Source organism: Diabrotica virgifera, chromosome 3, assembly GCF_917563875.1.
Source record: "Diabrotica virgifera virgifera chromosome 3, PGI_DIABVI_V3a".
NCBI lineage: Eukaryota > Metazoa > Arthropoda > Insecta > Coleoptera > Chrysomelidae > Diabrotica > Diabrotica virgifera.
Window position 1 is genome coordinate 53,131,174 of NC_065445.1, and position 15,046 is coordinate 53,146,219.

At 31.0% G+C, this 15,046-nt stretch overlaps 1 protein-coding gene across 4 annotated transcripts in view; it reads right to left on the minus strand.

Moving 5' to 3' along the window:
• The window catches only part of LOC114349091 (uncharacterized), a 42,267-nt gene that overhangs the window by 22,912 nt on the left and 4,309 nt on the right, over window positions 1-15,046 (minus strand). For all 4 annotated transcript variants that reach the window (XM_028299501.2, XM_050646458.1, XM_050646457.1 and 1 more), the window contains exons 2-3: window positions 11,068-11,340; window positions 6,058-7,530 (exon numbers count right to left, since the gene is read on the minus strand). In XM_028299501.2, the coding sequence (XP_028155302.2) occupies window positions 6,058-7,530; window positions 11,068-11,340 (1,746 nt within the window). The remainder of the gene's footprint in view (window positions 1-6,057; window positions 7,531-11,067; window positions 11,341-15,046) is intronic.

The following is a 15,046-nucleotide window of genomic DNA, read 5'->3' on the forward strand; positions in this document are numbered from 1 at the left end:
TGTAAAAATATATTTGGTCAATGCGTCTGTCCAGTATGGGCATACGGAGCAGAAACACTTACCTTAACAAAAGCCTTCGTTACCAAATTGAGAGTTACACAGATAGTCGAGGAAATGAAGCATTTTGGCTCGCAATTTTTTCGTCCAGCATGGATTTACTTGAAATTTTCACAGAAGGTAGAGAATAGTCCAAGGATCATTTTCTATATCATGCCGCTGTACGCTAAAACCTTGGGGTGGTTGCCACCCCATCTCGGGGGCGGGAATTTTTTATTACATTTTAACCATGTATACTGATGTAAAATGTAATTCTAAGAAAAAAATGCTTTTACATTTTCTTTGTAAAACTAATATTTTTCGAGTTATTCGCGCTTGAAGGTAACAGTTTTTCGATGAAAAAATCGACTTTTTAGAGGGTTTTTTGAGAATACCTCGAAAAATATGCATTTAATCAAAAAAAACTGTAGATATCGAAATTGTATATTTTAGTAATACAAACCAAATTATTTTTTTTTGTGTAAAATCTTTAAGACCAATACAAACCGAGATACAGCATGTTAAAAGTTAGCTTTTTTCGTCAAATGCATAATTAGAAATATTCAAAGTAAAATAACGGAAAAACTTTGCATTTTTCGAGGAAAACCTAAAAAATCTTTTTTCAAGTATACTGTTAGGTCTTTCAAAAAATAATAAAAAAAAGTTTCTAGCCTGAAAACTAAGCGATTTATGATCAAAAAAAGGTCGGTACCTGCTTTTCTCTATGAAAAAAATCAGTGAAAACAACCTCCTAACTACCCTCCTAATTAAAAATAGTTCTTCACCTTTCTGTAATTCCTTTTATATTTGTATTATCAATACACCCAAGAAGTTTAACCTATTTAAAAAGCCTAATTTTAGAAAAATTAGAGTTTAAAGAAAAATTATTTTTTTGGAATTTCCCATTTTTCACCTTTTACTTCAAAATATCTCCGAAAATACTGGAGATACGAAAAAAATGATAAACTACTAAATTGTAGCTTTTTTAATAACTTAAGTTTCTTTGTGCATATATTTTCATTAGAGTGAACAGTCAGCGAGATATAGCTGTTTAAAACCTCTATTTACGAGCAAACACCCCCTTATTAGAGCCCTTTAAACTCACCCTAATTAAAAACTAAGAGATTTTACGAAATTTGGTTTACACAATCTTATAACTCTTCAAAAATTGTACAAAGTTATTTTTGAAAAAACTTTTTATCGCCAAAACTGAAGGAGCTATGTTTATAAAACAATTTTTTTTTTTTAAATTCGGATAGTCCGCTTATGGATAATTTTCAATGTACGTATAATACCACAGAATCGGTTCGTACACTGGAAGATGACTAAAAAACTATTTGAATTTGTATTTGTACATATTTGTAAATTCGTATTTTTGTGTAAATAAATGTTTTTGTAATTCTTTAATTCTACTTTTTTTCTGTATTAAAATATCTAGTAAAAATATCTAGTTATAAAAACTGTAATGTTATTAACCCGCGAGTAGTCGCGCGGTGAGATAGAATCTCAATTTTTATCCTTTTTCGCGATAACTTGATGAACAATTTTGCAATTTTGAAAAAATTTCGTAAGTGCCTCGAGGAGGGGTGTAGTAATGCGTAGGAATTGTTTTAATTTTTTTTTTCTTCTTTTTCTTCTTCTTTTTGTGGAATTTATGGCTTTGGGGAGAGCCAATTAGCTTTAACCCGCGAGTAGTCGCGCCGTTAGATACGATCTCACATTTCACCCTTTTTCGTAATACAGTAAAACCTGTCAGTAACGGCCACTAAAAATGAAAGAACTATTGGCCGATATAGAAAGGTGGCCGCTATTGCCAGCTTTTGTGGTCTACATATAATTCGTTTGGGAAATTTTTAAACTGGCCGTTAGGACAGGTGGCCGATGTTGGCAGGTGGCCGATGTTAGCAGGTGGCCGTTATCACAGGTTTTACTGTACAGTAAAATTTGTCAGTAACGGCCACTATAAATGAAAGAACTATTGGCCGATATAGAATGGTGGACGTGGTTTGGGAAATTTTTGAAATGGCCGTTAGGACAGGTGGCCGATGTTGGCAGGTGGCCGTTATCACAGGTTTTACTGTACAGTAAAATTTGTCAGTAACGGCCACTATAAATGAAAGAACTATTGGCCGATATAGAATGGTGGACGTGGTTTGGGAAATTTTTAAACTGGCCGTTAGGACAGGTAGCCGATGTTGGCAGGTGGCCGTTAACACAGGTTTTTTAAATAAAATTGTTACAAATATATATGTTCAATATAAAAAGTAGATAAAAATAGTACAAAATAAAAATTTGTTTTAAATTCGTATTTTGAGATAGAATCTCACACGCGACTATCGACGTTACAGAAGTGAGCGCGACTACTCCCGGGTTAAGGGTGGTTTTAAGGGTTGAAATATTATGATATTATATTCTAAAGTATAAAACAATCATTATTTAACCAATCAAAACCAAATTTTACCCATATTAAAGTTTACAATGTTTTTATACAATTTTTGGCAATAAGGGGTAGTTTACACCCCTAAAAATAATCAACGCCCTTAAGCATGATATAAAAAATGAACTACAGGTTGAGATGATCCTAATCCCAAATTTTTATGTAAATCGATGCAAGCCGAAATTATTCTTTTAGGATAAGTAAATTTTTTATATATAGCTCCAACAAGGGTGGTTTTAAGGGTTGAAATATTATGATGGTATATTTTAAAACATAAAATGATCATTATATAACTAATAAGAACGAAATGTTGGCAATATTAAAGTTTAAAATGTTATTTTATAATTTTTTACAATTAGGGGTAGTTTTCACCCTTAAAAAACCAAAAGCGTACAACGGCTCAATATAGAAAATGAACTAGAGGGTGTAATGAGCCTAATCCCAAATTTTTGTACAAATCGATGCTGGACGAAAAAATTGCGAGGTTTTGCCATTTTTTCAGCTTCATTTCCTCGACTAAGAGAGGAATGGAGCGATCCATGTTAGGAATAACTCTGCAAGACAGAATAAAAAACGAAGAGATCAGGAGAAGAACCAATGTGACTGACGTCATCGAAAGGATATCCAGGCCAAGGACGTAACAGAGGCCTCCGCAGCGTAAAGCTTGCGGGGTGACCCAATCGCTTAGGGGCCTCATCTTGTCATCTGATATTATGTAAAAATCTGTTATTGTTATATTATTTTACGTTGTGTGTTTAAAATTAAAAACGTAAATTTCTAAATAGACGTATTTGCCAAGTGAATCATCTCATAATATCTAGAAACTTAATCCCTTCCGGTATACCGAAATTTTATGGTAACGACAATAAACTATAATGCTTTGTACGTGACTATTGAAAGATTTGAGAATTGCAATTTGCCGAATTTTAGAACAATATTTCTAAATCTAGAAATGGGTTTTCTCTTTAATCTTTACCTACGTTTAGTATTTCGATACAATTATCCAGAGGCGTAACAGAGGCCCCCGCAGCGTGAAGCTTACAGGAGGCCCCAATATGTCAAGGGCCCCATCTTTTTGTCTAATATGTAAAAATATGTTGTTATATTATTTGCATATATACGTTTTTTAAGCAGTGCAGTATTGAAAATGAGGTTGTCCATTCGAATTAATAAAATTGTAGATATATTCGCTGATAGTAGATAGTGCACGAAGAAAGTTGTTCATCTCATAGAATAATACTATGCTTTTTCTCATGAGGACCTTTCAGTGCGTCACAGTTTTTCGATTTCTTTCTAACGCATTAAATTGCATGTGACAGAAAAAAACGCACGTCGGTGATTACATTTCGTCGGTGACATTTATAACATTTATTCTAGTTGTCAATAGATGGCGCTATAGTCGAAAGAAAATTATTTCCTAATTATATAATATATCTACGAGTATAATCTGTACAATTTATAAGACTATAAAAATCTAAGAAAATACCATTTTATAAATGCAATAAACAATATTGATTTGCTTTTATGCCAAATTGCAAATAAAATGTGACAACTGTCAGATTTAACCAAAATGTCATGCCACTAAAATGTATATTATCACGGACTTACCTTTTTTCTATCATTTGTGACGCACTGAAAAATGCTCATGAAAAGAAGAGTAATGTAATCATTTAGTAATTTTTGTTCTATTTTATTCTATACCAATAAAGATGAAAAATGTAAGTCATAAACAATGCATGAATACACCAATAACTCAGTAAATGACAGTTTTGGAGTGAAATTATCAGCGTCACGACGGACGTATTTGCTTGACAATTTGGATTTAGGTTCTAGTTACACTCCACCTCAAAGTCGGATTTATGCAGTTGGTTGCTTTTACTTCGCGGGATGATACCCCTCCTTGGGGTGAAAAACGTATGTTTAAAATAAGTCCAGAAATGTATAAATTGACTAATTATAAGCAAATTTTGTTCTTCTATAAAGTTTCTTTATCTATGCTAATACTTTTCAAGTAATTTGCGAGTGAAAATGTTTATTTTAAAAAAAAAACACTGTTTTCAGACGCGTTTTTCGCAAATAATAACTTAAAAATAAGTATTTATCGAATTAAATATTAGATATCGAAAAAATATTTGTAGCAAAAATGTAGCTTATAAGATACAGAAAATGGTGTATTTATTCATGAAGTCTATCGACACAGTAAAAGCACAGTTGAAGCTCATGAAAAATTATTCTTATTTGTCCAATTCCAAATCGAATATTTCAACCCGAAATACCGAAATACCATTTCAACCAATAAATGAAGCAATTTTCGGGAAAAACTCTTAAAACTTTTTTTTTTTAATCGTGAAAATCTGCCCCTATTTCGCACCCCAAATAAAATTTATCATTAGCGCTTTATCATTTACTTTAAATATTTATTTTTTATATGATCCGTAAATTTGACCGGTTCGAAATTCTTATTTTTGAAAAAATTTAAAAGTTTATTTATTTTGGAAAAATGCCTTTTTTCAAAAGAACTTAAAAAGTATTAGTGACACGAAAAATCTCTAAGAGTAAAGAAATGTAGGTAGGTCTTGCTTTTATAAATATTTTGGCTTTATTTTGTTTTTCTGTAAGACAAAAATTGGTTAAGACATGGCTGTTTAAAATTTTCATATACTCGTGATTAGTGACTCGTTCAAGCCCTTGAACTAGAACCCTTTTAAAAATAAGCACTTTGAACCGGTGAAACTTACAGGTCGTATAAAAAAGTTGGGTAATTTGTAAGGCGATAATTATTAGTTTCATTTGGGGTACTAAATAGGGGGATATTTTCACAATTTTTTGCCAAAAAATGGGATTAACTGTATTGTGAGTGTAACTGGCTTAGTTTTGATGCTAGAAACTTTTGTAAAAAATAAAGCTTCTTTTAAACACTTTAAAAAATTTCCAATGAGTTTCCCCGATCAGTATTTCATTTTTTGGTTATTTCACGTTGAAATATTCGATTTGGAATTTGACGAATAAGAAAAACTTTTCATGAGCTGCAAATTTTCTTTTACTGAGTCGATAGACTTCATTTTTGTTTCATTTTTTTTTTATAAGCTAGATACATTTTTGCTAACAATATTCTTTTCGATCGAATACTTACTCTTTGAACTATTTGCGAAAAATCGCCTAAAAACGTGTTTTTTTTGTTGAACAATAAACATTTTTACTCATAAATAACTCGAAAGTCTTGAGTTGACCACTTCTTTGGTGACACAGAAAATTACACGGTATCGCCATATTTTATGTTGATTTACTGGGCTGTAACACATATAGGTATTTTTTTAAAGGGGGCCCCATTTCTACAGTGACAGATGGGCGTTGGACAAAGAGGTTATTGAAATGGAGACCAATGGAAGACAAGAGACCAACTACATGATGAACTGACGATTTAAGAAGGGTACATAAAAACTAGATGAGAGCGCCGCAAGATAGACTGATTTGGATACAAGAGCAAGAGGCCTATGTTCAGAAGTAGACTTTTGAGGCGGGATAATTATGACGATGAACTTAATGCTCTACTCGTAGGTATGATTAACACCAATATTACTCACCTGGAATTATGTTCCCAACGCTCTTCTGTATATTTTCAACTATTCCACTTATAGGGTTACCACCACCTTGGGGATTTCCAAAATTTTTAATAACATCACCAAATCCATTTGAAAATATATTTTGAAAGCTACTGGCGTTGAAAAATCTGGAAAGATTACTATCGCCTCCGAATGCTGAAGAAATTTGCTTCGCTATTTGTCCAAAAATTGGAATATGTGACAGAGCTGATTGGAAGTTAGAACTATTAGAGAATAGTTCTGTCCAGTTTCTCCCTTGTAGAATATTTTGCAGATTGGCACCGTTGGTAAATTGAGATATATTAAACCCAGGTATAAGGTGAGATAGGAATGTACCATTTTGGCTACCTAAAGCTTCTGTCACAAACTTGAAAAAAGCAGGAATGCCTTGAGATGGTGAAAAATTGGAGAATATGTGAACAATGCTCCTAATTTTATCGAGAGGATTAGGTGAGAGGAACAGTTTTATCAAATCAAGAATACGTATATTTTTTATGGCTAAAGTTCCTTGGTCCAGCTCTCGTAAGAATGTTAGCAATCTCTTAATACCTTCATTGTGAGGATAATTCCGTTCCTGGGCTTCAGCTGCTTCTATAGCTTTATGAACAACTTCTCCCACCGTTATTTCATTTATGGAAGTCGTATTAAGCTTAAGCACAGAACTAACAACAGTATCCACAGATCCTTGACCGTGAATAAGTTCTACTACATGAACTAAGACAGTTAATAATCCATCTAAACCTTCATTCGATCCAGCGCTAATGTTCCTTAAAACTCCCAGAGCTGTTTCTCGAGAACTAGTAATATTGTTAATGAACGCACCAAGATCATTATTTCTGCCTAATCTAGATAATAAGTTAATCAAGACTTCTATTCCGCTACTCCTCGAGAAGATACTTCTACAATCTGAATTTAAAGGTGTTATGTCAAGACCAAAATTTCTGAAATGGGCCAAGCTTTGAGTAACTGTCAAAAACCACTCAAAATTATTTGGAAGTGTGAAGGACACATCTTGACGGAATAAAGGAGCTAGAACACCACTTACATTTTTGGAGAACGTTAACAGGACATTTAAAAACTGTTGAGGTGGCGAAGAAACTCCAAACGATTTTAAAATCGATTGCAAATCGGTGCTAGCTACTCCTGACAAATTATTTATATCTAATGTTTGGCCATTGGTCGTAGCAGCTTTTAATGTATCTGCAGCGGAAAACTTTTCCAAATAATCCTGGAAGCTTGATGATGAATTCCAGTTCAAGTCAGAATGTTGCAATTGGTAAAATGATCCTGCTTGGAGATCAGATACGTAGGAGGTTCCTTGGGAGCCACTGAGCAGAGTAGCTGTAGATGCTTTGAAGTCCAGTATAAGAGCATACTTCGTTGTCTTGCTAAGCAGTGCAAACAACGATTTAGAGCTCTTCAATGTTACTTCAAGACCAGTGTCGGTAGGATTTTCTAAAACAAAAAAACTGTTTAGAACAAATTACAGACTGGGTTCGGTTGAAATATTTTAGCATTTATGGTCCATAACATCGGTATTAGTTAAGAGGCCACTACAGTGCATCATCAATATTACTTCGTGAGATAGTAGCACACCTTTTTTCGAAAGTTCTGCGAAACTTTGACAACAGTCCATCGGCATTATTTGACACTAACTAAGCTCAATATTGTGACAACATACTCATAGGCGCGCTAAATGGAAGTAAAAGAAAACAATTGTATTATAAGTAAATAAATATTTATAAAAATAAACCAAAATAGGTGAAAATTTTATTAAAAGCGTGTATGTATTTTGGTTTTCTTATTTAAATTTTAAACTATTGATGATATTTCTAGAATAAAAAATGCCTTCTAAACCTAAAACTTTATATACTCGCATAAGAATTCGAAATATTTTTACGTAAAATATATCTACCTACAAAACTCACAATTAATAATATTCAAGTTTTTCAAATAGTCCGACAACTTGGTTCTATTACATAAAATATAATAAATTAATTATAAACAAACACTACTTCTCTATGGATCAACACTAACGAATTCCAATATCTTAAAAAATAATACACTACTGCACTGAACAGATATGGATATAGATAACAGAACAAATAAGAGAGTCGTGCTGTTACACTTAGAGAACCGACGGAGGTTTGTCAAAATGACAGTGACTATTTCTCTATGTTGCCTAATCAGTTATTAGTTATAATATTTTCGATTTCTTGTTCTAGATAATCAATTTTAGTAGTTCCAATGTGACACAGAATCTAGGCATGGGATAAAATGTTTATTTGAAGAAAGTTTGTTATTTTGTTCTTCTTAATGGCGGTACAGGCTCGTTTTTGTAATATTTTATTTAATTATAAAGTAATTTCCACATTCTAACATATTTCTCAAATTGGGCTCTGTACCGCCATCCTTTACTACATTACGAATATGTGTGCCAAATATCTGAACAAAATATTCAAAATTAAAGCCGCAATCTTACTACTGTAGCCTCATAATTAATTGCGTATGCTCAATAAATTTTGTATGCTTTGTACCGCCATTCCTTACTATATTAGGTACATATAACTGTGCCAAATACATATCTCAACAAAATATTCAAAATTAAAGCTGCAATCTTGGAATGCGTTTTCTGTTTTAATGACACTGATGTAGCATGAAGAGATACGAGAACAACTTCGTAACATATATTTATATTTTTGTGTGGTTTATTCCGATTCTGATTTATAATATAGGGGAGTGCATATAGATTTTCACTTCGGAAAAAATCAAACAAGATAGAACTTTTTGTAATTTCATTAAGAAATGTTTAATAAACAACATATCAAAAAGTTCTACTCAAGAAGTGGGTGCTTCATTTTTTATTAAACAAATGAACTAGGAAGTTTGATGTTTTTTAAATAACTCCGAAAATATAAATTTTAGAACAAAACTGACTTAAGCATTGAAAAATTCAGAAAATTTTACAAAAAAAAACCTTATATAAAGATTTTAATCTGTAGCTTCTATAATTTTTTATTTATAACGCTAAAGTCACCCTTCTCACAAACATTGGCGCACTGTAACTAGCGTACGGCGAAGTGCACAGTTGAGTTATTTTAATGTAATTCTTTAACTAATAAATCAAATGAAATTTTACAAATTGAACCTGAAAGAAGAATAATTAAGCTATCTTACGATTATAATAAAAATAAATAAAATGTATGGGCATAAGTACGGTGGGGGCGGAAAATGAGCCTTACATGAATTTTGTTTAAAAATTATTTTAAAATGTGTAACTAATACAATTTTTCTTATAAAATACTCAATTTTGCATAACTGACCTTTCAAGCATCGTACTAAATGATGTTACATTCAAAAAAAATCTCAAAAATTTAATTCAAATGATATGACGTCTTAAAAAATGTAATTTTTGAAATCTTCGTACTTTTATAGAATTACCACCACTTTAAGATGGTATTACTCAAGTTTGAACAAATCCATTACAGTTTTATAAGTTTTTTTTAAAGCTTAGGATGTAATCTTTAAAATGCACTAAACCATTTTACTTTAAAAATGAAATAGACTATTTCTTTTTGAGAAAATTAAGAAAGATAACAAAAATTACCAGCTAAAAAAATGTTTATATAAAGTGATCAAAACTTTTTTCTGTAAAACTTACCTAAAATAAATTAATAATAAACTTCAATAATAATAAATGTTCAGCAAAAAAAATTTTTTTAGCTCTTATACAGTATGTCTGCGTAACTTAGGACCTGTTGATAACTTTTTTATTGTCAGTTTTACGAAAAAAAGTTATTCTTTATAAAATACTATGCATCGTATATAATCTAAGATGCAATCATCAAATATCAAATTTAATTAATTTTATACGAGGTATGTCAAAAAATATGAATTTCACTCATGAGTAAAGTATCGTTAAATTTCGCAATATCGAAAATTGTTATTAAGAAAAGTTGCTTGGAATTAAAAAATTTGTTTTAGTGTTCAATTACTTCCTTCTAATTAAAATATTGTGAATAATAAAGGCACTTAACTCTTAGAAAAATTCATATTTTTTACATACCTCGTATAAAATTAAAAAAGTTTGATATCTGATGGCTGTATCTTAGATTTTAGACCAGGGAGAGCATTTTTTTTAAGAATAACTTTTTTCGTAAAAGTGATAATAAAATAGTAAATAATTGAAATAAAATGATGATGAGTATCCGTAATTTGAGAAAAAATTGAAAAAAATTTTTCGATTAGAATAATGTAATTGTATATTAAAACATAGGTTTTAATTTCAAACAACTTTTCATAATAGCATTTTTTGATATTCTGAAATATAAAGTTACTTTACTCTTTAACGAAATTCATATTTTTGACATAACTCGTATAAAATTGATAAAATTTTATATCTGATGGTTAAGTTTTAGATTTTTGATTATCCAGAGCATTTTATGAAGAATAACTTTTTTTCATAAAATTGATAATAAAAGAGTTTTCCATGTGGTTCCTAGCTACGCAGAAATACTGTGTAAGAGCTTATGTATAAGAATTTTCAAATTGCAATGCCATATTCGGATTCAGTATAATCAAAAACAAAATAGAAACATATTTGATCAAAGTAAAATGATGAATTTAACGATATTTTTAAAATTATTAATACAAAACAGTTGTTATTGTGTAAACAATTAATAAACAATTAGCGGCCATACCCGCGAGTAGAACTTTTTACTTTAACATGTATATAAACTAACAAAAAAAGTTTTAGAAAAATATAAGCTTGTTTGAATTTTTCCGAAACAATGCATATTTTAGTTCTAATTGCACTCCCCTAATAAGCAAATTGAGCGAATATAATAAAATCTATCTGAATATTTTTACGAGCCGTAAAGTACGTGACAATAGATCTCATACAAAAAATTTTGCATACAAAAAAGATTACAATAGAAAATCAGTTAGATAAATTTATTGATAATAATAATTATGATTAGAAATACAACTTACGTGTTCCATTACAAACCCAGGAGCATTGGTTGTTCGGTTGCGATCGATAAGCATGAGAAAGAGAGTGCCCATGGTGATAATGACTTCTGGCAGCAGTTTGATGATGATGGTGTTCTGAAGAATGGCCTCTACTGTTGAAAGATTTGTGGTGAGTTTTTTCGTGTAGATGATGGTTATGATGTCTTAGATGATGGTGTTTCTCGTGGAGGTGGTGATTTTTTCCCTTTTCATGGTGTACGTGGGATTTTTCTTTAATATGCTGTTGTTTGTCGTCTGAAATATATTTAATATTTTTCTTTTAAAATAGTTTCACAATAAAATGTCATTTTTTTTTATTTAAATTAACGTGCATATGACACCTATAAGGGCAACGGGGCACTGAAAGTGTTAAAGTGTTTGATTTTTCGCCAACGATAAACCCGAAAATTTCGAGAATTGTTGCGAAAATTAAAAAATTGAATGTTAACTGACAGTACCAGGTGATTATAAAGTGAAGAACAATAAAATAAGTGTAAATCCACTGCGAAAAAGTGATATTCGGGGTTAAAAACAATACTGACAATAAGAAAAACAAGTAAGGAATGGAGTTAGAGAAGATATGAGAAGAATTAACGTAAGGAACTGGGAAAGAAAAGCGACTGACAAAAGAGAGTGGAAAAGAATAGTACATCAAGCCATGGGCCTACTAGGCTCGTAGTGCTTACATATTATTATTATTATGACACCTATGGTCATTAGCATGAGTTACAGTTTACATGTAGTGCAGCCGATATGTGAAACAATTGTGCATTTAACGTAAATATACTACACATATAAAGGTTCAAATTTAGATATGAGGCCATCTCAGATTTTGCCTTTTACAAAAATGGCGGGCATTCAAAATGGCGACTATACGCTCTGAGCTTCGCTGGTGGCGCTCCTAGCGGATTACTAATTCAACTTTCACCGGTAATTTTTAAATTTATTATTTAATTGTTATCGCTTAACATTTACAACGCAAAAAAGTAATTAAATTGTAATCGATTTTTTTAAGATTTTGCTAATTATTTTGACGTTCTATTGATAAAATATGAATTTCTTACTTCAGATACTTTCACAATTATCGTGTAGATGGCGCTAAGATTTTTAGATTAAATCATAATTACATATTACGGCACATTAAAAAAACTTAAATTCAGTATTTAAAACGTAAGTATATTTAAGGTAAAAATATATACCACAGCTTTGACCAACTAATATTTTTTATAATTAATGTTTTTAATTTTAATTTTAAATTAATCACTTTGACATTTATGTCAAATTTCCGGTAAACGTTTACAGACTTGCCACTACTGGCGCTCGCGAATTTGTAAATATCCCCTCTACGTACGAGCTCACAGCGTATACATATGTGACTAATAGCACGATAACTTTTGAACGAGACGTCAGATTTCAACCAAATTTGGTATATAAGTTTTTTTTTATATATAAGATCCAGGTCTTGAACCGGAAGAATCGGTTTACCAGAAGTTGTGTTTTTCCTGGTTTTTATGTAAAAATATGTTGTTTTTTTTTTCAATCTTTTCACCCTGTATGTATTAATTTTTCAAAAAGTTAATACCGCCATTGAAAAGAGCGTAAAAATATTTTTTAGGAAATATTTGTAACTTTTTAGTTACGTTAATTACCATTTAATAAATGCATAACGTATCTTTACATGTAACTACGTGCGGTAGATTCGTGCAAATATTATAAGAATTATTGTTCATTTAATGGTTTTAAATTAACGTGCATATGACACCTATGGTCATTATCACGAGTTACAGTTTACACGTAGTGCAGCCGATATGTGAAACAATTGTGCATTTAACATATACTACACATATAAAGTTCAAATTTAGATATGAAGCCATCTCAGATTTTGCCTTTTACAAAAATGGCGGGCATTAAAAATGGCGACTATACATATGTGACTAATAGCACGATAACTTTTGAACGAGACGTCAGATTTCAACCAAATTTGGTATATAAGTTTTTTTTATGTATAAGATCCAAGTATTGAACCGGAAGAATCGGTTTACCAGAAGTTGTGTTTTTCCTGGTTTTTATGTAAAAATACGTTGTTTTTTTTCAATCTTTTCACCCTGTATGTATTAATTTTTCAAAAAGTTAATACCGCCATTGAAAAGAGCGTAAAAATATTTTTTAGGAAATATTTGGAACTTTTTAGTTACGTTAATTACCATTTAATAAATGCATAACGTATCTTTACATGTAACTACGTGCGGTAGATTCGTGCAAATATTATAAGAATTATTGTGCATTTAATGGTTTTAAATTAACGTGCATATGACACCTATGGTCATTATCACGAGTTACAGTTTACATGTAGTGCAGCCGATATGTGAAACAATTATGCATTTAACATATACTACACATGGACCGCGTTATGTAATAGCGGATTAAGCGCCAAAATGTAGTTTTGAGATAAATCGGTTTAAAGATTTTAAATTTGTTTTTGGTACTATTTCTAAAATATAGTACTGACATGTTTCATATTTAATATATTAATGCAAATGTAAATAGACTTTTACATGTGTTTAAAATTTTTTAAAAATAATTTATATTTTAAAAGTTATTCGATCAAATGTCGCTTAATTCGTTAATGATTTTTTAAGATATGCATTAGTTAAGATCCGAATACCGGATTAAGAGACATATTTGGCGCTTAATCTGATGTTACCTGACAAAGGATGTCTTTTAATTGGATATCTTAAACGTTAGTAAATATGTTATGTTTTGTATACCTCGTCCAATTTACTTACCGTTGCACGTCATCCACGCCATAGCCTGTGACACGATACCAACACGAAATATTTAGGCGGTGGGTGTGTTCTTTTTTAGAATCAAAATGATTCTAAAGGGGAACACACCTACCGCCTAGATATTTCGTGTTGGTATCGTGTCACAGGCTATGGCGCGAATGACGTGCAACGGTAAGTAAATTGGACGAGGTATAATAAAGAATTAACCGACTATTCGTGGCGCTTGATTCGTTATTACACTTACAAAGATTTTTGTTTATGACAGTGGATTATGTACCATTATTGGCGTTTAGTTCGATATTACAAATCCTAGTGCGAGATTTTTTTTAATAAAATAAAAAATGTCGCTTAATACAGGCATTTAAAAACAGCTTTTTTTTTAATTTTTTTACAAAAAACATATTTTTATACATAGATTTGCACCCTAGCTGCAAGATGGCACTAATATCTCGATTTTGGACTTTTGGCGGTTAATCCGTTATTACATAATGCGGTCCACATATAAAGTTCAAATTTAGATATGAAGCCATCTCAGATTTTGCCTTTTACAAAAATGGCGGGAATTAAAAATGGCGACTATACATATGTGACTAATAGCACGATAACTTTTGAACGAGACGTCAGATTTCAACCAAATTTGGTATATAAGTTCTTTTTTTGATGTATAAGATCCAGGTCTTGAACCGGAAGAAACGGTTTACCAGAAGTTGTGTTTTTTCTGGTTTTTATGTAAAAATATTTTTTTTTTCAATTTTTTCACCCTGTATGTATTAATTTTTCAAAAAGTTAATACCGCCATTGAAAAGAGCGTAAAAATATTTTTTAGGAAATAATTGTAACTTTTTATTTATGTTAATTACAATTTAATAAATGCATAACGTATCTTCACATGTACCTACGTGCGGTAGATTCGTGCAAATATTATAAGAATTATTGTGCATTTAATGGTAGAGGCATATAATTTGAACCTTTATATACTATATATATAAAGGTTCAAATTTAGATATAAGGCCATCTCAGTTTTTGTTGTTCCTTATACAAAACTGGCGGGCATTCAAAATGTTGACTATACATATGTGACTAATAACACGATAACTTTTGAACGAGACGTCAGATTTCAACCAAATTTGGTATATATGTTCTTTTTTTGATGAGTAAGATCGAGGTCTTGAACC